The 26,677-nt window shown below is 40.9% G+C and overlaps 1 protein-coding gene across 1 annotated transcript in view; it reads left to right on the top strand.

Annotated features, from left to right (window-relative positions):
* Positions 1-5,293: 5,293 nt before the first annotated feature.
* VSIG4 (V-set and immunoglobulin domain containing 4) overlaps positions 5,294-26,677 on the top strand; it is a 41,391-nt gene continuing 20,007 nt past the window's right edge. Inside the window, exons 1-2 of the mRNA XM_074200273.1 lie at positions 5,294-5,542; positions 9,211-9,567. Of these exons, the coding sequence (XP_074056374.1) occupies positions 5,479-5,542; positions 9,211-9,567 (421 nt within the window). The 5' untranslated portion in view covers positions 5,294-5,478. The remainder of the gene's footprint in view (positions 5,543-9,210; positions 9,568-26,677) is intronic.

The raw sequence follows: 26,677 nt of genomic DNA, 5'->3' as shown, positions 1-26,677 counted from the left end.
CCCTTTGATAGCTATTAGAGGATGAGCCTTAGCAGCTCCCTTTTCCCGCGGGGAAAAAGGACAGATCAGCTGGTGCCAGATAAGGGGCCCTGGTTCTGGAGGAAATATGTGGTTTTCCTCAAAGTCCCCTTAAGAGTTATCAGTGGCTCTCTGGAATGTGTGTGTCAGGGGGAGAGCTTATGGAAACTCCATGTGTACTAAACTAGGTGGCTCCTGACCTCAGTCTTGGTGAGGTTGTAGAGTAATTTGTTTACCTGAGCAATAATCCCAATGGAGAAGGGAACTATTTTGAGGGGAAGTATGGTAAAGTGAAAGGGTACTGAACTTGGAGACATGAAGACCTAGATTCAAACCCTTATAGATGCCCTCACTGTAACCACTACATGCCTCGGTTCCCTCATCTGTGAAATGAGCAGGTTGGAAGCTGTTCAACTCTAATCTATGATACCAGGTAGCCAGAGGGAGATTTCTTGAATCCCACTCATATTAGATGAAGGAAGTGGGGGGGGGGTCCTAGATTGTGTCATCCTTTGCTTTCTTGCCTAGAACAAGAGTTTGGGAAACTAATCTTTTTTTGTTTGTGTATTTATTTTTATTTAGTTTTGTTTTAATTTTTATTTATTTTGCCAACACCATGAAATGATAGTTTTCAACGATCATATTTTGGCAAGATTTTGAGTTTTACATTTTTCACCCTCCTTCCCTTCCTTCGCTTCTCCCCTGACAGAAAGCAATCTAATTTAGGCTAATCTACTCTACATTTAATATACATGAATAACCATGCTAAATATAAATCCATATAAATCATTTTGTGAAAGAAGAATCAAATAAAAATGGAAAAAAATTAAAGAGAAAAACTACATAATTCAGAACACAACTTTTTTTTAAAAAAATTGAAGATAGTAAACATTGGTCTACATTTAAACTACCCTACATTTAAACTCCACAGCTCCTTCTCTGGATATGGATGGTATTTTCCAACCCAAGTCTTTTAGAATTGTCTTTGATCGTTGTACTATTGAGATGAGCAAGTCCATCATAGCTGATCATTACCCAATGTTGCTGTAGGTGTGTATAATGTTCTGGTTCTGATTACCTCACTCAGCATTAGTTCATGCAAATCTTTCAAGACTTTTCTAAGTCATCCCTCATGATTTCTTACAGAACTGTACTACTCCATCACATTCATATACTACAATTTATTGAGCATTCCCCAACTGATGGCCATCCCCTCAAATTCCAGTTCTTTGCTATAAGGAAAAAAGCTACTATCAATAGTTTTGTACATATGAGTCTTCTCCCTTTTTCATGATCTCTTTAGGATACAGATCTAGCAGTGATACTGCTGGATCAATAGGTGGAGCACAGTTTGATTGCCCTTTGGGCAAAAGGTATCTATTCTTTTAGCAAGAGAAGGGGATTCTTGGATAGCTCCAAACTCTTAGAGACATAAAGGCCCTTGATTCTCTAGGACTAACCATCATATAGTGGGGACAGGACTGGGCTAGGTCCTCTGCTATCACCATATATTATTTGAACATGAAGTCCAGCTGGAAAAAGGGAGTTTCCTTTCTAGAAACCCCCAAATTTGTTTCCTTGGGGAGGCGGTAAGAATCCAAAGCCCTTAGTGCAGTACTATCTCTTTGGATGCCATGTTGGGACAAAAGTGAACAGGTAGGTCAGGAGGTCATCTCTTTCACAACCCAAGGTATATTTCTCTTCTGGGGAAAGTCCAACCTTTAGGTCTCATCAAAGGACTGAATACATGTACTATGTAGCCTCAACCCCAATTTTGTTTTCCTTTTAGGAGGCATCCAACCATAGACTGGTTCTATGATTCTGTAAGACTTCAGGACCCTGGAGGAAGGTAACACTCACTGTAGAAAGAAGACAGTACTATTGATTGTGATTCATTTGACTTTCTCTTTTTTATAGGGTGGGATGAAGATAGTGTAGAAGTAGCTATTTATTCATTTTTATCATGAATGAATAAATGAGAGCTGGATACCCTTTTACCCACATCTGTGATGTTCAGACCCATATTTGAGCTAGATTCTGTGATTTCTCAGAGTAAACGTTAGGTGGGGGCAGTTCAAACCCCAACACTGTTGATTTCAGGGTAGTCCCAGAGATTAAAGCTGGTTCAGGTCAGCCAGGGGTTCTTAACCTGGAGTCCATGAACTTGTTTTTCCCAAAGAGATTTTGATAACTGTATTTCAATGAAAATTGATGACCTTGGGAACCACCACATGTTCTTTTAAGCATTTAAAAACCATAGACTTCCCCAGACTGCCAAAGAAAAAGAGTAAAAACACACAAAAAAGAACAAGAGCTCCTATCAATGACAGACCCCAGAGTGATGAACAGGGCCACACCTATTATAGAAATGCTGGGCAGAAGCTCCCTTCTTAACTGTCAAGTGATGTAGGAAAGTGAGTGACTACTACAAGAAAAACATCTTGGACTTAAGAGTCTACAAAAATGTGAAAGTCAAAATCTTAGAAAAAAATGATTGTTGAAAAATATCTTTTCATGTAATTGGAAAAAATAAATATTTTTTTTAAAAAAAAGAGTCTACAAGGTACTTGTGTCATTATCCTGCTGTCTTGGTCATTTTATCAGTAAGATCATTGAGGCTCAGAGAGAGACCATAGACTTATCCAGGATCCCATGGCCAGTGTATATCAAAGGCAGCATATGAACTTAGGTCTTTCTGAAGCCAACTCTCTTTGCACTGTCACTCTGCCTCAAGGGAGGGGAGACTAGCCTTATCATCTCCACTCTCCAGATGGGCACCCTGCTGTTTAGGTGAAGTGGTCAGGACTTGATCATAGGGCTAGAAGGTAGCCATGCTGGCATTCAAACTCAAGGCTTTCCCTATTCCAAATCTAGTGTTCTTTCTAAAGGAAAGGACGAATCAGTCAACTAGGCACCAGGAAGAGGGAGAAAACTTTGGGAGCAATGACTGTGAGGAAGCTATTTTTGGAGTTGGTTCTCATTGTTCACTTCTGTCCTGGAAGAGATCAAGGAGGCCGTTCAGTCTAACCCCCTCACTATACAAATGATGAAACTGAGGCCCAGGGTGGGGGGAAGGACTTTCCCAAGGTCTCACATACATCTAGAGAATGAAGAAACTTCACAGGTCATCTAATACAATGCCTTATTTATGGCACAGGTAAATGGCACCATGCTTGGACCTTGGGCTTGGAGTCAGGAAGGACTAAGTTCAAATCCAGCCTCAGATCTTATTATCTGTGCAAGTCACTTAATCTCTATCTGCCTCAGTTTACACAACTGCAAAAATGAGGATCAACATAGCACCTACCTACTAGGGTTGTAGTGGGGATCATGTGAGATCATTATTAAGCCCTTAAGCATTATTAAGCTATTAAGCCCTTAGCACTGTGTGAGCATTGTAGAAACATTCACTATTATCATTTTTTAAATGAGAAACTGAGATCCAGAGAGGAAGTGACTTGCCCAAGGTCATACAGGCATAAACATCATAAGTTAACAGTGGAACCCATGTCTTGGGATTTCAGAGTCAGTAGTCTTTCTTCTTTCTGAGATCTCAGAGCAGAATCTCACAGGAAGACTTCATCCTCCCTTCAGGTGCTTATTAGCTATGTGATCATGGGGAAAGCACTTAATCCCTCTGGGCCTCAGTTTTCTCCTTTGTAAATTGGGCATAACCATGGCTAAAATGTGGGAAATTCCAAAGAGATGCTAAGACATTTTGTGCATTGGAAGGTGCTAAAAAAAATGCCATTATCTTTAAGATTGTTTTCATTGTTTTCATTTCCTCACCATTTCTCAACATTTTAAAATGGACAGAAATGAATCTTCATCTTTACGCAACTGAGTTTAGATAGAAACAGTTTCCAAGCTGAGTTACAGTCTTGCTATTCCTGAATAATCAATGTCTGGCAAAGTCTTGTGCTGGTGGGGAAAAATAACTGGTTTTTAAGAATTTAAAAATAGCGGGGTGGCTAGGTGGCGTAGTGGATAAAGCACCGGCCCTGGAGTCAGGAGTACCTGGGTTCAAATCTGGTCTCAGACACTTAATACTTACCTACCTGTGTGACCTTGGGCAAGCCACTTAACCCTGTTTGCCTTGCAAAAAAAAAAGAATTTGAAAATAATATTGAGATACTGGACCATTTGTTGTAGACTGGGACAATCAATCAATGAGCACCCTGATAAACCCTAGGTAGGCAAAAACAAGAGACTAGCACCCCCTGGAGTAGAAAGACGATGGGATAAGAAGGCCTTTTCCTGTTCTCACCTGGTTTTGATTTCTAACTGCAAGGCTCTTTATCTTGAGATCTTTTCATTCCAAGTTATTATCATCATTATTAGTTTTTTAACATTTACTTTTGTTTTACTTTTTTACCAATTACATGTAAAGGGAAAAAAATCAGAAATTGAACTATATTTTTTCCAATTACATACAAAGATGATTTTCAAGACTCATCTTTTTGTAAGTTTTTGAGTTCCACATTCTTCTACCTCCCTCCCTTCTCTCCTCCCTCTCCATGACAGCAAGTAAGAAGCTATAGACTATACATGTACAATCATATCATTATTGTTGAAAACAGTTCTCTTAACATGATGGGAGAGATCTGGCCTCAGAATCAGGGAGAAGAGGTTCAAGTCTTACTTCTGACACAATATTGACTGTATGACCCTAGATAAGTCTCTTCACCCCTCCCCATATCAGTGAAAGCCCAGACCTAGTCCCTATTCTTGGTATTCTTTTTTTGAGGTCTTTGCTGTTATTTAGTCAAAGGAGGGAAAGGTTGCATTTGAGATTGTTGTTGGTACTTCATTCTGAGGAGGATCAATGGCCATTGGAGGGTGATGTCTTGACACACAGTCCTCCAGATCATCTGGGTCCAGTGGCAAGTCATAGGTCAGAATGACAAAATGACCCCAGATGTACTAGGAAAACTTGGCCTTTTAAAGTGAGTTCCTCTAAGAGAAGCCAGGGTTTCGGAGAACCAATAGAGATTCGGAAATCCAGAACTCTGTCTTCTCCCTGTGGGTACCGGATGGTAAAGATATGGGCATCTGCTGAGAAGGAAGATTTGGCCCCTGTTCCTTCTCCATTTGGCTATCTAGAATAACCCCTTTACCCTACCCCACCCCCGGTTACCTACCCCCAGGTCTTTCCTAACAGGGGCCCAGAGCAGGCATTGACCCATTGGCCTAGGAGTTCAAAGACTACTGAGCTTTGTTTCACAGAAAGTCAATACCCGAGGAGGGGGAGGAGGGAGGGGATGGCCTCATACTCAGTGCTGCCTCCCCCAACTCCAGGGTTAACAAGTCCCCCCCCACACACCCTTATGACTCAACCTAAAAAAAGGAAGGAAGATAGGCAGTGGGACTGGGAACTGAGTAAAAGATAATAGGGAAGGAAGGGCAGCTGACAAGGTACCAGACTCTGACTTCGGGCTCATTGGCACCAGGAGAGAGACAATGACAGCCATGGCACTGTTCCTGGGGATGGCTCTCCTGGCTCACCTCTTGGGACATCTGAACGGTAAGAGCCAGGCCAGGGATACCTTGGGCCTGCCAGTATTGGGGTGGCCAGGTAGGGTCTTGGGGGTAGGGGCATTGTTTCTCATTGGACCAGGTCTTTTATAGAGGGAATCCTCTGGAAAGGAAACCAGGCACCAAGTAGCCATTGAGCAATCTTGAAAGAAGAGCCAAACCTTTTGGAGGTATGGTCAGAGCAAAAAGAACCATGCCTGGTGCCAGGACATGGGTCCTCAGGTACCTTCCTGGGCTAACTGCTTCACCTATTTGCTTTTCCACCTAGAAAAAGGGCAGAATAACATCTACACTGGCCACTTCCTTCACAGGACTATTATAGGGCTAGCTAGTCATTTTGACAATGACTTGTTCTAAGTCAAGGTCAGGACAGCTCATAGAAGAATTTGGATATTGGGGTCAGGAGATCTAGAATAAAAGCTCAGCTTTATTGCTAATTAGTTATGTTTCTCTGGGCAGGTCCTTCTTCCTCCCTGGGCCTCAGTTTCCTCTTCTGTATTTTATTAAGACTATTATAGTCAGACCAGGCAACTACTTACAGTTAGAGACCTTGGAGTCAGGAAGACCTGAATTTGAATCCTGCCCTGGCCACTGTGGGGCCAAATGTGTAATGCTGCCTAAGTCACCTCTATTCTGTTTCCTCATCTATAAAAAGAGACTCTTAGACTCAGCGCCCCCCCCAAAAAAAAAAATCCTTCTTGCTCAGCTATGGTCCAAGGAGTGGGATTTTATTGCTATTCCCAGGGAAGGAAGCTCCTTCTACTAAAGTAAGTTAGCACCTTCTCTGAAACTTGGAGTCTTCCAGACTTGCTTAGAGCACGGAAGGATGGGCTCATTTGTCCAGGGTCATTCAGGGTCAGGAAGAGTTAAAAGTGGGTTAAAGGCCTGGTATTCAGGACTTCTTGACTCCGAGCACACTGAAGTACCCTATATGTTGGACTTTCAGGGGATTCTGAAGGTCTCCCTGTCTCCATCTATCCCTGATGTGGGAAATCATCCCATTGGAGCCTCATCCCTTTAACAAAGCTTATAATTCCTTTTTAAAAAACCACCCCTCCTCCCCAATAGGATGAACATGTGAAGCTGCCACATGAATTGTAATGAATTCTATGGCCTCCCTGAGGGTCAGAAGACTTTAGGTTGTAGTTCCAGCTCTGTTTTTTAGTACCTTGAACTTAGACAAGGTACCACTGTGCCTCAGTTTGCTCATCTGTAAAATTCTCCATTAGAGTATCTAATTTGGACTGGTTGGTTCCCTAAGGCCTATTCCAGATCTGACATTGTGTGCTCTATGTTCTAAGTGACACTCCCAAAGGCTGACATTCCAAGTTCTAAGATCCCTCCCAGTTTTGACACACCATCATCTATAAATATAAATGAAAATTTTGTTCTGAAGACTGTGGAGGTGGAAAGGGGTGAACAAAGATGAGAATGGGTCAGTTGAAGACATAATTCTCCCTTCTGTCATGCCAGATCTTCTTCTCTATTTGACCCTTCCTCCCTTTTACCATTCCAGCAATTGTTAGTCCTGGCTCAAAGAGTCTACCACTTGCCCCAGTCTCTCCCCAGAACAAATATTTTGCAATAGAAGATGCCAGAATTATTATCTTCATTTTATAAGTTAGGCCAAGACAGGAGTCACATATACCAAGCCTAGATGGCAGAAATGATCTTTAGCCTTGTGGGGACCATTACATGTTTTTTGCCCTCTTCTTTGTTGGTACTTCATTGAATCGAGGATTCTACACCCAGGGCAAAGTCGGGAAGAAATAGACCCTTGACTTCATTCCTTCTGGGCTTTCAGCTGCACTGCCCTATCGCTGGGGCTGCCCCTTCCTGTCCTTCTGGGGAAAGAACATGCTGTGAGTCAATAATTGATCTCCATGGGTCCCCAGAATGACAGGGCCTGCAGAAAGGGAGGCCCAAGCCCTCTAGACAGAGTGAGGAAGCTAGCACTTTCCAAACTCACCTCTTTTTAAACTATGCTTTCTCCCCATAGAGTTTTGCTAGAAGAGCCCTAGAACTGGGACGGGTCTTAGAACATAGAAGGCCCTTGCAACACAGACTGTGAGGGCTGGTAGGAGCTTTAGAGCATAGAATGTCAGAGCTAACTCAAACTTTCGAATGTAGAATATCAGAGCTAGGAAGGATCTTGGATTATAAAGTATCAGGGCTGGTAGGGATTTTAGGAGAGGGAAAGGCAGAGCCAGAGATCGTAGAACATAGGATTCTTAACCTAAGGTTAGGAGAGAGAGGCAGCAGGCCCAGTGGTTATTTCCCTGAAATGGTTTGATCCTGCCTACGTTTCCAGTAAGGTTCAGGTCATTGCTTAATCCTTAGAGCTGCTCCCTAGCTCAGGGATGGTGTAAGGGTGATACAGACCTTGTTCCAGGTCACTTCTCCCAGAGAAGTGTTACATTTCTGGTTTTTGCATCCCTAGCACCTAGGACAGTGCCAGACACATGGTAATTTCTCACTTAATGACTGCTGATTGATTGATTGATTGATTGATCTGGGGAAGAGAGTGACATTTTGTATAGAGCCAAGGACTGGCACAAGCTGATCAAACTTTCCTACCATCTTTCTCTTAATCAATCACCAAATCTTCAATGAGTACCCATACTATGATACCAGAACGGAGTAGAATAGAGAAAGTTGAGCCTTGGAATCGAAAGTGCCTAGATTCAAACCCTTCCTGTATGTGAGGGCCTTGGGAAAATTCCTTCTCTTCCCTGAACCTCAATTTTCCCCCCTCTATAAAACAAAGGAATAGGTCTATATGGACTCTGAGGCTCCCTCCAGCTCTAGATCTAGGTTGCTATGTGCCCCATTGCATGACTCCCCTCTCCTTCCCTCCCTGAGCCTTAGTTTCCTCCTCTGTAAGATAAAGGAGTTGGACTAGCTGGTCTCTGAAGTCCCTTCAGCTGACCCTGTGAAGTTGGAGGGGGTTAGTCCTTCCTGCTTTGGCCATTATGGTCTTCACACTTTGGTGATAGCTAGAGAAGGATGGTGGCTATTGAATGGTTGGGATGGTGGCAAGGGTTGGAAAGGCAGTGGTGGGGATGATGGTAAAGAGAACAGTGGGATCAGCAGCTCTGGAAAGTTCCTTCCAGCTAGACTATCCCAAGCTCTCCTCTTTGTGGCTGCCATTTATCCCTCTCTTGATCATTCTTGATCATTCTTGATTGACTTTTAGATCAGTCTTCAGACCTTGGATGGCTGATTCCTCTAACAGATACAGAGAGAGAGAGAGAGAGAGAGAGAGAGAGAGAGAGAGAGAGAGAGAGAGAGAGAGAGAGAGAGAGTGTTAGTTCTGAGATGGGGAGAAGGAAGAGAGAATATAGAAAGCTTAAAGGGTGGAGAGAATTGTTTAAATTTCCTGTCTAGGGTTTTCCAGTTCCTGGGAGAATAATGGGCAAACTGGAAGAGCAACATGGGATAGGAGAAAAATACTAGACATACTTCCAGCTCTGAATCTACCTGGGGTAGAGTCACACTCTCTCTGATTTTCAGTTTCACCATTTACAAACTAAGGACAATAAAATACGATCTACCTCCCATGGTTGTTATTGCCAGAGAACAGGAAGTTTGGTAACTGTAATGCATGAGAAATGTTAGGTAGTTATTTTATAATCACATCTATATCCCATCTCTTAGCTGCCCTCACCTTGGAAGGGCCTCTAAAAATGACTGGCCCCTGGAAAGGAAATGTCAACATCGGCTGCACCTACAACCCCTTGAAAGGTTACACCCAAGTCCTAGTGAAGTGGATGGTGCAGCAGGATAATGACCCTGTCACCATCTTTTTGCGGGATTTTTCCGGAGACCACATTCAGCAGGCCAAGTACCGAGGCCGACTGCAGGTGAGCAGAGATACCCCTGGAGATGTGTCCCTAGCACTGGACACCTTGGAGATGGATGACAGGGGTCGGTATATGTGCCAAGTAACCTGGAATACCCCTAATGGTGGACATCTGATAAGAGAACGGATGACAGAACTTCAAATCCAGAAACGTGAGTTTGGAAAATGGGAAGAAATTCTGGGGTGCAATGTGATACTAGCAAGGGATTGAGAGTAGAGGTACCAAAGTCTCTTCCTGTGCCAACATTTTCTATTTTCTGTTCTAAGGGCCCTTCCAGGTCTGACATTTCAAACATTCTATGTTCTAAAGCTTCACCCAGATCTAATATTATGTATTCTAATGTCTTCCAAGCTCTGACATTCACTGTTCTTATATCCTTCTCAGTTGTAACATTCTGGGTTCTAACAGCCCTCACAGTACTTACATTTTATGTTTAATGGATCTCCTCACTCTTATATTCCTTGTTCTGATGGACCTCTCAGTCCTTACATTCCATGATGCAATGACTCTTCAAGCCCTTTCATTTTCTGTTTTAATGACACACCCAGCCCTTATATTCCATATTCTTATGGCCTCCCAGCCCTTACATTCCATGTTCTCATGACCCTCCCAGCCCTTAAATTCCATGTTCTTTCTCAACTGAGATTTTATATTATTTTTCCAATTACTTGTTATGAAAATTTCTTAAAAGATGTTATTTATTTTGAGTTTTACAATTTTTCCCCTAATCTTAATTCCTTCCCCCCACCCCCACAGAAGGCAATTTGCCAGTCTTTGCATTGTTTCCATGGTATACATGGATCCAAATTGAATGCGATGAGAGAGAAATTAGATCCTTAAGGAAGAAACATAACGTATAAGAGACAGCAGGATAAGACAATAAGATATCCGTTTTTTTCTAAATTAAAGGTCCTTGTTCTTTGTTCAAACTCCACAGTTCTTTCTCTGGATACAGATAGGATTCTCCATTGCAGACAGCTCCAAATTGTCCCTGATTGTTGCACTGATGGAATGAGCGAGTCCTTCAAGGTTGATCATCGCCCCCATGTTGCTGTTAGGGTGTACAATGTTTTTCTGGTTCTGCTCCATCTCCCTCAGCATCAGTTCATGCAAATCCCTCCAGGCTTCCCTGAATTCCCGTCCCTCCTGGTTTCTAATAGAACAATAGTGTTCCATGACACACAAAGACCACAGTTTGCTAAGCTAATCCCCAATTGAAGGACATTTACTTGATTTCCAATTCTTTGCCACCACAAACAGAGCTGCTATGAATATTTTTGTACAAGTGATGTTTTTACCCTTTTTCATCATCTCTTCAGGGTATAGACCCAGGAGTGGTATGGCTGGATCAAAGGGTGCAAATTTTTGTTGCTCTTTGGGTGTAGTTCCAGACTGCTCTCCAGAAAGGTTGAATGAGTTCACAACTCCACCAATAAGGTATTATTGTCCCAGATTTCCCACAACTGTTCCAACAATGATCATTGTCCTTTCTGGTCATATTGGCCAGTCTGAGAGGTGTGAAGTGGTACCTCAGAGAGGCCTTAATTTCCATTTCTCTAATAAGTAATGATTTAGAGCAATTTTTCATATAACTATGGATCTCTTTGATCTCCTCACTGTAAATTACCTTTGCATATCCTTTGACCATTTGTCAATTGGGAAATGGCTTTTTAAAAAAATTGACTTAGTTCTTTGTATATTTTATAAATGAGTCTTTTGTCAGAAATACAATTTGTAAGGATTGTTTCCCACTTTACTACATTTCCTTTTATCTTGGTTACAGTAGTTTTGTCTGTGCAAAAGCTTTTTAATTTAATGTAATCAAAATTATCTAGTTTGTTTTTAATGATGTTCTCCATCCCTTCCTTAGTCATAAACTGTTTCTCTTTCCATAGATCTGACAGGTAAACTACTCCTTGATCTTCTAATTTGCTTATATTATTTTTATGTCTAAATCCTGTATCCATTTGGATCTTATTTTGGTATAGAATGTGAGATGTTGGTCTAATCTAAATTTCTTCCATACTAACTTCCCATTTTTCCAACAGTTTTTATCAGAGGGAGTTTTTATCCCAATAGCTGGACTCTTTGAGTTTATCAAACAGCAGATTACTATAATCGTTTCCTGCTGTTCCACCTAGTCTATTCCACTGATCCACCACTCTATTTCTTAGCCAATACCAAAAAAGTTTTTATGACTGATGCTTTATAATAAAATTTAAATCTGGTAGGGCTCAGCCACCTTCTTTTGCATTTTTTTCATAGAATCCCTGGAAATTCTTGACTTTTTATTTCTCCATATGAATTTATTTACAACTTTTTCTAACTCATTAAAGTATTTTTTTTGAAATTTTGATTAGTACCGCACTAAAAAGGTAGTTTAGTTTTGGTAGAATTGTCCATTTTATTATATTAACTTGACCTATCCATGAGCAGTTGATGTTTGCCCAGTTATTTGAATCTGATTTTATTTGTATGAGAAGTGTTTTGTAATTGTTTTCAAAAAGTTTCTGAGTCTGCCTTGGCAAATAGACTCCCAGGTGTTTTATATTGTCTGAAGTTACTTTGAATGAGATTTCTCTTTCTGGCTCTTTCTGCTGTATCTTGCTAGTCATATATAGAAATGACATGGATTTATGAGGGGTTTATTTTATAACCTGCAACTTTGCCAAAATTGCTAATTGTTTCCAGCAGTTTTTTTGGATGATTTCTTGGGATTCTCTTGGTAGACCATCATGTCATCTGCAAAGAGTGACAGTTTTATCTCTTCCTTCCCAATTCTAATTCCTTCAATTTCTTTTTCTTCTCTTATTGCTGAAGCTAACATTTCTAATATGATATTGAATAGGATTAGTGATAATGGGCACCTTTGTTTCACCCCTGATCTTATTGGAAATGCCTCTAGCCTCTCCCCATTGAATATAAAGCTTGCTGATGGTTTCAGATAGATACTGTTAATTATTCTAAGAAACAGTCCATTCCTACACTCTCTAGTGTTTTTAGTAGGAAGGGATGCTGTGTTTTGCCAAAAGCTTTTTCAGCATCTATTGATATGATCATATGATCTCTGATAGGTTTGTTGTGGATATAACTGAGTATACTAACAGTTTTCCTAATTTTGAACCATCCCTGCATTCCTGGAATAAATCCTACTTGATCATAATGTATTATCCTAGTGATGACTTGTTGTAGTCATTTTGCTAAGATTTTATTTAGGATTTTTGCATCTATATTCATCAGGGAAATAGGTCTATAATTTTCTTTCTCTGTTTTAAATCTTCCTGGTTTAGGTAACAATACCATATTGGTTTCATAGAAAGAGTTAGGCAGAGTTCCATCTTTCTCTATTTTTCCAAAGAGTTTATATAGGATTGGAACCAATTGTTCCTTAAATGTTTGGTAGAATTCACTTGTGAATCCATCAGGCCCTGGAGATTTTTTCCTAGGGAGTTTAATGATGTCTTGTTGAATTTCTTTTTTCTGAAACAGGGTTGTTTAGGTATTTAATCTCCTCTTCATTTAACCTTGGTAACTTATATTTTTGTAAATATTTGTCCATTTCACTTAGATTACCAAATTTATTGGCATAGAGTTGGGCAAAATAATCCTGAATTATTACTTTAATTTCCTCCTCATTGGTGGTGAGTTCACCTTTTTCATTTATGATATTAGCAGTTTGGTTTTCTTCTTTCTTTTTTGACCAGAGGTTTATCAATTTTATTGATTTTTTTCATAAAATCAACTCTTGGTTTTATTTATTAATTCAATAATGTTTTTGCTTTCGATTTTATTAACTTCTTAATTTTTAAAATTTCTAATTTGATATTTAATTGGGTATTTTTAATTTGTTCTTTCTCTTTTTTAGTTACATATTTAGCTCATTGATTTCCTTCTTTCTCTAATTTATTCATGTAAGCATTTAAGGATTAAGAGGAGGTGTTTTTAAATCATTTTATGTGAGTTATAAAAAATCCTGAGTATCCATCACTTCTAGTTAAGTATGTGCTCTCTTATAGAGTTACAATTCTTGAGAGTTATTAGAATCTTTCTCCCAAGTAGAGTTATAGCCAGCTTCATCCCATTGAACAGCAGTCTTATGGATAAGTCATGAGTGTCCATTATTTCTGGCTAGGTATATTCTCTTTGTTAGAGCTACAGTTCTCAAGAGTTATGAGAATCTTTTTTCTCATGCTGGGATATAGCCAGTTTCATCTTATTGGATAGCAGCTTTTTTTCTTTACCCCCTCCCTTTTTTAAGCTTTTTACGTGTCTCTTGAACCTCCTGTTTAATGTCCAAATTTTCTATTTAGCTCTGGTCTTTTCATCAGGAATTGTTGGAAGTCTTCCATTTCATTAAATGTCCATCTTTTCCCCTGAAAGAGAAGGCTCAGCTTTGCCAGATAGTGAATTTTTGCCTGCATTCCAAGCTCCTTTACTCTTTGGAATATCTCACTCTAGGCCCTTTGATCTCTTAATGTTGAGCCAGTCAGATCCTGTGTAATCCTTGTTATGGCTCCTTGGTATTCAAATTGTTTCTTTCTGGCTGCTTGCAGAATTTTCTCTTTTATCTAATAGTTCTGGAATTTGGCCACAACATTCCTTGGTATTTTCATTTTAGGATCTCTTTCTGGAGGGGATCGATGTATTCTTTCAATAACTATTTTGCCCTCTGGTTCCATGATATTAGGGAAATTTTCCATCACTAAATCATGTAATATTAAGCCCAGGCTTTTTTTCTCTTCAATGTTTTCAGGAAGAACTATAATTCTCAGGTTGTCCCTTCTCGAGGTCAGTGGTTTTGCTGATGAGGTATTTTACATTTTCTTCTATTTTTTTCTATCTTTTGGTTTTGTTTAACAGACTTTTGCTGTTTCATGAAGTCATTAGTTTCCACAGACTCCATTCTTTTTTTTAGAGAAGAATTTTTTTCATTTACCTTTTGCAACTACTTTTCCAATTGGTCAATTCTATTTTTGAAAGAGTTTTCCATTTGACCAATTGAGGTTTTGAGAGAATTTTCTTTTTAGTATTTGTCCAATTGTATTTTCCAATGATTTGTTTTCTTGTTGCAAGATGTTAATTGTCTCTCCCAACTTTTCCAATTGATTTTTAAACTCCTACCTGAGTTCTTCAAGGAAGTCTTTCTGTGCTGGAGACCAGATGATATTCTCCTCAGAGGTTCTAGGTCTCTCTAAGTTAGGGTCTTTTCCATCTAGGAATTTTTCTATGGACCCCCCCCTTTTCTTTTGGCCTTTCTTCACTTTTACTAAGACCTTGAGTTGGGGAGGGGCTGGTTCACAGAGTTTTGGTGTTGGGATTCCTAGAGGATTTACTCACTGAGTGTAATATCTTCAGCTGGCCAGTATGGGGTGCTAGAGGTTTTGGTTACTGAGTGTAATATCTCCAGTTTTCCAGTAGGGGGTGCTGGTTACTTTCTTTTTTTTTAATTTATTTTTTTTATGCTGGTTACTTCTGGAGTGTCTGTGACCTCTATTCAGGCCCTTTCCCTTGGCCCTGGGGGGAGTGGTTGAAATTGTTAAATACTTTTGTCTTTGACCAATAGTCGGCTATACCCTGGGGTGAGGTGATCACTGTCCCTATTGTCAGATGAGGTGGTTCTGCAGTTCACACACCTGAGCCTGGAGCAGAAGTAGTGTGTAATTGTTCTGAGAAGAGGCTTCAGTGGAAATGGAGGTGTGGACTTTGAGTTCCTCCTGACCAGAGGAGCCCAGGGATTGATGTCTGCATCTCTCCCGTACCAGAACTCTTCCTCTAGCCCTCCTGGCGAGCTCCAGATGGTCAGCACCACCATCAATGCTTCTGCTCCCTACTTGATCCAAGCCCCTGCACAGTTGACCAGGCTCTAGCCCTGCCACTGATCAAGCTGGTCGAGCTATCAGGCTATCAGGCCCTCAGGCTCCAGGACTCCAGACCTACCCCTAATCAGGCTAATCTGCAGCTAATCCAGGCTCCCAAACTCTCACTGATCCTGTGCTCCTGGTAGAGTCCACCCTCTGGGCCTGGACTCATCCATAATGTCACAAGAAAAATCCTGAGGTAGATGTTCTTTTCCTGGCTTTTCTTTCTGGGTTTTGTTGATAGGATTTCTGTTAAGAGGTTTGTTTCATATTATTTATGAGGGAAGATCAGGAGACTTTAGAACTGTGCCTGGCTTCTCTCTCTGCTATCTTGGCTGAAAGTCCTGAAAGTTTTTTAACATTCTTCTACATGCATACGCATATTTTTGAGTTATATACTTTCCTTCCACCCTTTCTTCCTATCCTTCTCCCCTCAGTGGTGAACAATCAAGTACATATTATTCATATACTTTTGTACTTAACATGTTTAGAAATGTCAATTTTGTTATGGGGAATTGGGATTAAGGGAAAAGAAAGAAACCCATGAGATAGGCAATAAAAACAAAAGAGAAAATTTTTAAAAAGTGAATTTATTGTTCATTCAGATTCTGTAGCATTTTTTTGTTTTGTTTTGTTTTGTTTTTCTTCCTCTGAATGGGGATAGCATTGTCCAAAGCTGGTCTCCTAGGGTTGCCCTAGCTCTCCGAACTTCTGAGTGGAGCCACATCCATCAAGGTTGATCATCTCACAATGTTGTTGTTAATGTGTGCAATCTTCTCTTGTCTCTGCTCCCTTTGCTCAGCATCAGTTCCTGTACTTCGGTTCCTGCTTCTCTAGAGTCCAACCATTCATGGTTTTCTATGGAATAGTACTCCATAATATTCATATACATGATTTGTTCAGCCATTCCCCAATTAATGGGCATCCACTCAATTCCTAATTCTTTGCCACTACAAAAAGAGCTGCCTTGAATATTTTGGAACATGTGTGACTTTTCCCATTTTTTTATGATTTCTTCTGGATGTTGACCTAGAATTGGATTTGCTGGGTTAAAGAGTATGAACAGTTTTATTGTTCTTACTTCCATATTGCTCTCCAGAATGGCTGGATCAGTTCACAATTCCATCATAAATGAATTAATGTCCCAACCCTCCCACAATCTCTCCAACATTGATTGTTTTCCTTTCTTATCATCTTGGCCATTTGGATGGGTGTGAGGTGGAACCCCATAGTTATTTTAATTTATATTTTTTCTAATCAATAATAATTTGGAGCATTTTTTCATTTGATTATATATCATTTTAATTTCTTCATTTGAAGACTGTTCATATCCTTTGACCATTTATCAATTGAGGATCAACTTGTAACTTTATAAATTTGATGCATTTCTCTATACATTTTAGAAATGAGATTTTATAAGAACCCCTATGAAAATTGTTTCCAGGCTTTCTGTTTTCCATCTAATTTTGGCAGCATTAGTTTTATAGATCAAAAACTTTTTAATATACTCAAAATCATCCGTGTTGCAATTTATAATGTACTCTTTTTGCTTGGTCACAAATTTTTCCCCTTTTCTTAGATCTACAGAATATTTCTTGATCTGTTAATTGATCTATAGTGTTGCACGTTATGTCTAAATCCTGGACCCATTTTGATCCTATTTTGGTGTAGGGTGTGAGATGTGGGTCAATGCTTGGTTTTGCAATGCTATTTTCTAGTCTTTCCAACAATTTTTGTATATTTCTTTTTCATTCTGTGATCTGATGGTCCTCCTAAACCTTACATTCCCTGTTTTCATGACCTTCCCAGCCCATCCATTTGATTTTCTCATGGCCCTCTCAGCCCTTACATTTTCTGTTCTCATGGCCTCCCAGTCTATCCATTTGGTGTTTTCATGATCCTCCCAGCCTTTACAATCCATGATTTGATGGCCCTCCCAGACTCATATTCCATGTTTCATGGCCCTCCCAGCCTTTTCATTCCTTGTTCTCATAACCTGCCCATGATTTCATTCCATGATTTGATGGCTCTCCAAGTCCTGACATTCTGGGTTCTCATGATCCTCCAGCCCTTACATTCCATGTTGTGATTCTTGTCATTTTAACATCCCAGAGAGAGCTCGAATTCTTTCTTCTTTTCAGTGGCTTTGAATCTTTGGTCTTCTATCTCTAAATCTTTAATAATTGGCAACACGAACCTCCCAGAACCTGTATTCTGTGTTTGATGACCCTCCCAGCACTTATATTTCATGTTCTCATGGCTCTCCCAGCCCTGATGGATGTTCCAACCCTGACATTCTGTGTCTGATGACCCTTCCAATACTCAAATTCCATATCTGATGGCCTTCCCAACCCTTTCATTCTATGTTCTTATGGCCCTCCCAGTCCTTACATTCTATGTTCTCATGGCCCTCCCAATCCTAACAATGTTCTAATGGACCTTCCAGTCCTGACATTATGTCTAATGGGCCTCCCAGCCCTGATAGTCTGTGCTCTCATGACCCTCCTAGCACATATATTCCATGTCTGGTGACCCTCCTAGCCATGGCATTCCATGTTCTTATGTCCCCCCTTATAGTCAGTGTTATGATGGCCCTCCCAACACTTCCATTCTGTGTTTTCATGGTCCTCCTAGCTCTTATATTCCGTGTTCTCTTGGTCTTCTCAATCCTTATATTTTGTCTCTGATGGCTCTCCAGAACTTATATTCCATGTTCTCTTGACCCTCCCAGAATTTATATTTATTCTTTTGCTTCTCCCAGTCCTCAGGTTCAGTGTTCTCATGGCCCTTCCAACCCTTACATTCTGGGTTTTCATGGCCCTCCCAGTCCTAACATTGTGTTCTGATAACCCTCCCAGCACTTACATTCCATGTTCTGATGGTCCTTCTAGCCCTTACATTCTGTATTCTCATTTATATTCCAGCATTTATATTCCATGTTCTGATGGACGTCCTAGCATTTACACTGCATGTTTGATGGTCCTCCCAGGCCTAACATTCCATGTCTTGATGATCCCCCCAGCCCTTACATTCTGTTTTCATGATCCTCCAAGTCCTCACATTCCGTGTTCTCTTGGTCTTCCCAGTTCTTACATTTTGTGGTTGATGGTCTCTGAGAATTTACATTCTATGTTCTCATGGCCCTCTCAGCATTTATATTCATTGTTCTCATGTCCCTCCAGTCCTCATGTTCAATGTTTTCACGGCCCTCCCAGTCCTTAAATTTGGTGTTCTCATGTCCCTCCTAGTCCATACATTGTGTTCTGATGGCCCTTCCAGCCTTTACATTCTGTGTTTTGATGGCCCCCCTCCCACTTAAATTCTATGTGTAATGGCCCTCTGAGACTTAACATCCCATGTTCTGATGGTCCTTCCAGTCCTTACATTCCATATTTTCAGCCCTAATATTGTATTTTCATAGCCCTCCCAGTACTTACATTCTGTGTTCTCATAAACCTCCCTGCATTTATATTCATTCTTCTCATGACCCTCCCAGCCCACATGTTTAGTGTTCTCATTGCTCTCCCAGTTACATTCCATGTTCTCTTGGTCTTCCCAGGCCTTACATTTTGTGTCTGATGGCTCTCCCAGAACTTACATTTGATGTTCTTATATCCCTCCCAGAATCTATATTTATTCTTCTCAAGCCTCTCCCAGCCCTAACATTCTGTGTTTTATGGCCTTCCCAATAACAGTGTTTCCATGCCCCTCCCCCGTATTCAGTGTTCTGATGCTGCTTCCAAATGCTCCTCCTCCTCCATGTTCTTATGTCCCTCCCAGTCCTTATGTTCTGCATTCTCATGGCCCTCCCAGCACTTACATTCCATGTTTTGATGGCCCTCCTCACACTTACATTCCATGGTAGATGGTCCTCCCACCCTAACATTCCATGTTCTGATAGCTCTCCCAGTTCTTACATTCCTCTTGGTCTTCCCAGTCCTTCCCTCTCCCAACCCTCACGTTCACTGTTCCATGATCCTCCCAGCGCTTACATTCCATGTTTTCATGGTCCTCCCAGCCCTAACATTCTATGTTTTCCCAGTACATACATTCTTATTTTCATGGTCCTCTCCTCCTTATATTCAGTGTTCTGATGCCGCTCCCAAAAATTACATTCCGTATTCTTATGTCCCTCCCAGCCCTAACATTCTGTGTTTTGTTGGTCTTCCCAGTCTTTACATTTTATCTCTGATGGCTTTCGCAGAAATTACATTATGTGTTCTGATGGCTCTCCTAGCCCTAATATTTCATGCTTTGTTTGTCCTTCCAGCCCTTACATTCTGTGTTCTCATGGTCTTCCCAGCATTTATATTCCATGCTCTGATGGCCCTCTTCTCACTTACATCCCATGTTCTGATGGTCCTTCTAGCCCTGACATTCTGAGTTCCCATGGCCCTCCCAGTCCTTACATTCCATTTTCTGATGGCTCTCCCAGCACTTACATTCCATGTTCTCATGGCCCTTATGACCATCCCAGCCCTCATAGTTAGTGATCTCATGGCCCTTCCAGCTCTTACATTGTTGTACTCTTGGTCTTCTCAGTCCTTACATTTTGTGTCTGATGGCTGCCCCAGAAGTTACATTCCATGTTCTCATGCCTCTCCCAGCCTTCATGTTCAATGTCCTCATGACCCTCCCAGAACTTAAATCCCATGTTCATATGGCCCTCTTAGCACTTATATTCCATGTTTGATGGCCCTCCCAGGCCTAAAATTCCATGTTCTGGTGGTACTTCCAGCCCTTATATTCTGGGATCTCATGGCCCTCCAAGCCCTAACATTCTGTGTTGTCCATCCCCAACTTTTATTCAGTGTTCTGATGACCCTGCCAATACTTACATTCTTTGTTCTGATGATTATCCCAGTATTTACATTCCATATTTTGATGGTCCTCCCAGCCCTTACATTCCATGTGCTCATGGCCCTCCCTCCCTTCCTACATTTTCTCATGACCCTTCCAGCCCTTCCATTCTGTGTTTTCGTGGCCCCTCCCAGCCCTTACATTACATGTTCTCTTGGTCTTCACAGTCCCTACATTGTGTGTCTGGTGGCTCTCCCAGCACTTATATTCCATGTTCTTATGATGCTCATGCCTCTCCCAGCTCTCACCGTCAGTGTTCTCATGGCCCTCTCAGTGTTTATATTCTGTATTCTGATGGCCCTCCTAACACTTTCATTCCATGTTCTGATGGTCCTTTCAGCCCTTACTCTGTGTTCTCATGGCCATCCCAAACCTTACATTCCATATTCTCATGACTCTCTGAGCCCTTACATTTTGTGTTCTCATGCTGTTCCCAGAATATTCTGCCTTTTCCTAGCCTGCCTAGCCCTTACACTGTGTTCTGATGGACCTCCTAGCACTTACATTCCATGTTTTCATGGCCACACCCCCTTTACATTCCATGTTTTGATGGCTCTCCCAGTACTTACATTTCAAATTCTGATGGCATTCCCAATACTTACATGGCCCTCCCAGCACTTTCATTCCATTTTTGATGACCCTTCCAGCCCTAAAATTCTGTTCTCTCATGACTCTCCCAGCCCTTACATTCTGTGTTTTCATGACCTTATATTCCATGTTTTGATGGCCCTCCTAATACTTATTCTATGTTCTGATGGTCCTCCAAAAGCTTACATTTCCTGTTCTGATGGCCCTCCCAGCCCTTACATTCTGTGTTTTCCTGACCCTCCCCCCCTTACATTCCATGTTTTGATGGCCCTCCCAATATTTACATTGTTCTGGTGGCCCTCCCAAAACTTACATTCTATGTTTTCTATTTACATTGTGTTCTGGTGGCCCTCCCAGAACTTACATTCTATGTTTTCTATTTACATTGTGTTCTGATGGTCCTCCCAATTCTTACATTTTATGTTTTCATGGCCTTCCCCCCTTACATTCTATGTTTTGATAGTTCTTCCATTATTTACATTCCATGTTTTGATGGTCCTCCCAAAACTTACATTCTATATTTTGATGATTCTTCCAATACTTACATTCTGTGTTCTGATGGTCCTTCAGCCCTAACATTCTGTTCTCTCCTGGTCCCCCCATCCTTTACATTCTGTGTTCTAATTATCCTCCTGGTCTTATATTCTTTCCCCTCAAATTCTCATGGCCTTTGAAGTCCTAACTTTTCTTCATCCACTGGCCATTTTCATACCTTCCATCCCACATCCCCTTTCAATTCTTACATTCTGTGCTCCAGTAGCTGAGTTAAATCCTTACATTTTGTGTTCTAATGGCCCTCCCAACATTCCTTGTCCCAAGTCCCCTTTCAACCCTTTCATTCTCTGTTCTGTGGGTGATTTTAAACAGTTCCCTTTAGATGTCTAAGACTCAGTTCTATACCTAAAATCCTGTTGTGGAGCTAACACAGGTCTCTTCAGGTCTCTAGACCTCAGTCTCCCCTGCAGTCACTGTATGGGGTATCCTGGTCTTTAAAACCTCTGAAAGACTTGCCAGTTTAGCTAAAATACTGTTGATCTTCCACAGATACCTTCAGCATCTTGATCCATTGTTTTTCCTATAGTCAAATCAATTGGATATGTCTTTAATTATGGGGTATCTAAAAACTTTTTTTCACCTCTGTACCTATGTATGATCCCCCACAGTTTGTTTCAGGCCCCCTAAGCTTCAGTTTCCCCTTAATCAGAAGACATTTTTTTGTAAAACCTCTGAAGGTTTTGTTATCTCTACATATAAGAACTATTGGAAGTTGTCACAATGGTCCCTTTAGGTCCTTTGGTCTTGGTTTCCCTGTTGTAATTAGAAGAGGTAGGAAACTAAAACTTCTGAAAGCCTATTTACTTCTAAACTTCAATAGTATGGTAATGATCTCACCCAGGATCCTTCAGTGGCCTAGGCCTCAGTTTACCCTACAAGTAAAATGGGAGGGTAGATTTTTAGAATCTATGTCAGCTGAAGACCTTGTCCTTGCTACACTTAGGGACCTGTATGTGATCTCAATCAGGCCTCATATTTTCCCGTAATAATTTGAAAACTTTTTAGTTGAAAATTGCCTCTGAAGGCCTTTTCAGCCAAATAACTAAGAATCTGTTGCTGTTCTTAAGCAGGTCTCTACTGGTCAGAAGACCTCAGTTTCCCCTTTAGTTTTCTGAAGGCTGTATAGTCAGAAACCTCTGGAAACCTTCTGTGCTTTATATCTAAGATTCTGTTAGTGATATCACATAGGCCTCTTCAATTCTTCAAACCTCAGTTTCTATTTTTGTCATTATTAGGGCAAGTTGTCCAAAATTTCTGAAAGCCTTCTCATCTTTATACTTAAGAAATTGTTCTTGAGCTGAAACAGGTTCCTTCTAACACTTGGTTTCCCCTACAATCATACTGGTAAGTGGGGTGTCTTGGAAATAAGTCATCTTAAAGCCTTGTTAGTTCTAGGCCTAAGATCTTGTGCTTCATCTCACACTGGTTTCTGCATTTCCCTAGCGTTCAGTTTCCTCTGATACCATAGAGAGGTTGTGTTTTGTCCAGAACCTCTGAAAGCCTTGTCATCACTATACCTAAGAAACTGTTGGTGATCTTACATAGGTCCTTCACCTCCTTAGACCATCATTTCCTCTATAGTAAAAGCAGTTGGATGTGTATTAAACTCTAAGAGCTCTGAAGGCCTTTTCACCTCTGTATCTAGAAATCTGTTTAGTGATCCCACAAAGGTAGCTTCAAATCCCTGGGATTTAGTTTCCCATTAAGTAACGAGAAGGTTTTTGGTCCGAAATCTCACAAGGCCTTGTCTCCTCTATAACTATAAACCGGTAGGGGAAGTCACATTGGTCCCCCAAGGTCCCTAGGCCTCAGTTTCCATTGTCATAATTAGGATTAGGAATCAAAAACCTCAGAAAGTCTTTTCAGATCTAAACCTAACAGCCTGGTGGTGGTCTCATATAGGACCATACAGTGACCTAGGCTACAGTTTCCCCTCTAATTACAATGGGGGGGGTGTTTTTTGAATCTAAGTCACCTGAAGACCTTGTCGTCTCTAGGTTTAGGGACCTGTGTGTGATCTCAAACAGGCCTCAGTTTTTCCTGTAGTAATTCAAAAGGCTTGTATTTTCTAAACTCTGAGGGTCTTTTCCTCTAAACACTTAAGAATCTGTGCCTGATCTCACAGGTCCCTAATGGTCAGTAGGTCCCAATTTTCTCTTTAATTATCTGAAGCCTCTGTAATTAAAAACCCTTGAAGGTCTGTTATGTTCTAAATTTAAAGCCCTATTAGGGGAACCATGTGGGTATCTTCAGTTCTCTAAAATTTAGTTTCCCCTTTTATAATTCCTTGGGCAAGTACTACAAAATGAGGAAAACATGGTCACCTCTGGTGAAAAACATTCACCTAAGTGACTGTGATTTATCTAAAACAGGTTCCTTCAGGTGTTTAAGACTCAGTTTCCACTATAATCATAATGGTGGGTGGGTTGTCTTGGAATTAAGACCCCTTAAAGCCATGTCATTTCTAGGCCTACAGTCTTGTGCTTGAATTCACACTGGTTGCTGCATTTCCCTAGTCCTCAGTTTCCCCTGAAGCAACAGTGAGGGACTGTCTTATTTGTCAGTTCTCCACCTGCTGTTGATATAAGACAGCTCTCTTCAGGTCCCTAGGCCTTAGTTTCTCCTACAATTGAAGCACTTGGCCATAAGCACTTAAACTCTAAGACCTCTGAAGGCCTTTTAACCCTCTGTAGCTAAGACCATGTGAGTGATCCCAAACAGGTTGCCTCAATTCACTAGGCTTCTGTTTCCCCTTAAGTAATCAAAAGGTATTTTTTTCCTCCAAAACCTATAGGTCTGTCCCTTCTACACCTCTTTACCTCTTGGTGATCTCATAATGATCCCTTTATTTCCTTAGGCCTCGGTTTCCCCTGTAGTAGTTAGAAGGGCTAGGAATAAAAAAAAATCCTAAAAGCCTTTTCAGGTCTATACCTAACAGCCTGGTGGTGATCTCACACAGGACCATTGAGTAGCCTAGGCCTCAGTTTCCCCTTCAATTACAATGGGGGTGAGAAGGTATTTTTGTCATGTGTTTATCTGAAGGCCTTGTCCACTGGAGGTTTAGGGCCCTTTGTATGATTTCAAATAGCCAGCAGTTTTTCTGTAGGAATTTGAAGGAATTTGAGTCCTAAAACTCTGAGGGACTTTGCATCTAAATACATCTTACAGTCTCTAATAGCCAGTAAGCCTCTGCTTTGTCTTTAGTCGACTGAAGGCTATTTAGTCAAAAACCTTGGAAGGCCTTTTCTCCTCTGTACTTACAATCTCGTTGGGGATATCATGTAGGTTTCAATTCTCTAAGCTTCAGTTTCTCCTTTAGCAATTTTTAATTGAAGAGATCCAAAAACTTAAGCTATTGTTACCTCTGTACCTAAGAAACTGAAGTTGATCCAGAACAGGTGTCGTTATCTAAGACTCAGTTTCCCCTATAATCTTGGGTTTGGGTAGGATGTCTTTGAATCTAAGGCCTCTAATCTAAGGCTTGGTCATTTCTAACCCTTGATTTCAACTTATTTACTTTATTGACCTGGTCCTCAGTTCCTACTTAAGTCACAGTGAGAGGTTGTCTTGGACTCTAAAACCAATGAAGGTCTTGTCGATTCCATGCCTAAGGAACAGGATATTAATCTCCCACAGGCCTCTCTCCTCTGCAGTCTCAGTAGGGCATGTTTCATCTTTTACAAACTTTGGAGGCCTTTTGAGCTCTGTACTTCACTGTTGGTGATCACATACAGTTCCCTTCACTTCCTTGGGTCTTAGCTTCCAGAAGAGTCAAATCAGTTGAACTTGTCTTAAAATCTAAAGCTTCTGAAGGTTTGTTCCCCCGTAATTAAAAGCTTGGGAGTGATTCCACAGAGGTTCCTTCAGTTTCCTAGGCTTGTTTTCCCCTTAAGTAATCAGAAGGCTTTTTTGATGAAACCCTCAGAAGGCCTTGTTTCTAGACTCAAGAACTTGTGGGGGGGGGATATTCCAATGGTCTCTTCAGTTTCTTACGCCTCAGTTTCCCCTATAGTAATTAGAAGGACTAGGAATCAAAAATGTCCCAAAACCTTTTCATGTCTAAACCTATCATCCTATAGTGATCTCACAGGGAATAATTCAGTGGTCTAGGCCTCAGTTTCCTCTATAATAACATTGGATTAAGGGATATTTTTTGGAATCTAATTCATCTAAAGGTCTTGTCTTCTCTAGGCTTAGGTCCCTGTGTGTGATCTCCAACAGGCCTGAGTTTTTCCTGCAGTAATTCAAAGGGCTTTAAGTCCCAAACTCTGAGGAACTTTTACTCTAAATGCCTCTGAATCTGTTGCTGATCTTACACAGGTTGCTAATGTTCAGTTGGCCTTAGTTTCCTCTTTAGGTATTATAAAGCTATGTAGTCCAACCCCCACCCCCAAGGTCTTTCCTGCTCAACTCTGCTGATGCTGTAGCACATATCAGAAAGGTTTGTCAGTTCTCTACTTCTCAGTTTCCCCTTTAGTAATTCCTAAGGTGAGAAGTCCAAAACTCTGAAAGCCTCTTCACCACTGTACCTAAGAGACAGTTCTTGATCTAAAACAGATCTCCTTCTGTCTCAATTTCTCTTACAGTCACAGTGGTGGGTGGGATGTCTTCAAACTGTAATTTCTCGGCCTACAGTCTTGTGCTTGATATCACATTGGGTTGCTGCATTTCCCTCAGCCTCAGTTTAGCCTGAAATCACAATGAGGGGGTATCTTTGCCTATAAAACCACTGAAGGGCTTGTCAATTCTACATCTAACTTCTTGCTGGTCTAACTCTAGTCTCTTCAGGTCTCTAGGTCTCAATCTCCCCTGCTGGCACAGTTGGGGGTGTTTTGGCCTCTAAAACATCTGAAGACCTTTTCAACTATGTCCTAAGAAACTCTTGGTGATCTTACACAGGTTCCTTAAGCTCCTTGGGCCTTCGTTTCCCCTACATGTTCGATGTGTTAGACCTCTAAAGACATTTTCACCTCAGTGAGTATTCCCACACAGGTACTTCAGTTCCCTAGGTTTCAGTTCTCCTTAAGGAATCAGAAGGTGTTTTTGCCCAAAACCTCTGAAGATTTTATCTCTATAACTATTAACATGTTGATTTAAAAATGGTCCCTTCCATTCCTTAGGCCTAGGTTTTCCCTTTAAAGACATAAAATCTTTGTAGTCACAAACCTGTGAAGGCCTCTTCTGAAATACACATCATATCCTGTGGGGATATCTCATAGGTCCCTCCAGCCACAATATCTCCTTGAGTAATTTAGCACAAAACTTCAGAAACTCTTGTCATCTCTATACCTAAAAGACTGTTGTTGATCTAAAGCAGGCCCCTTCTGTTGTCTAAGACTATCAGAGTGCTGGAGCAGTGTCTTGAAATCTAAGGTCTCTTAAAAACTTGTCATTTCTAGG

The sequence above is a fragment of the Macrotis lagotis genome, chromosome X (genome assembly GCF_037893015.1).
Source record: "Macrotis lagotis isolate mMagLag1 chromosome X, bilby.v1.9.chrom.fasta, whole genome shotgun sequence".
Lineage (NCBI taxonomy): Eukaryota > Metazoa > Chordata > Mammalia > Peramelemorphia > Peramelidae > Macrotis > Macrotis lagotis.
The sequence above is the reverse complement of the archived record's forward strand: the minus strand, read 5'-3'. Positions and strand labels throughout refer to the sequence as shown.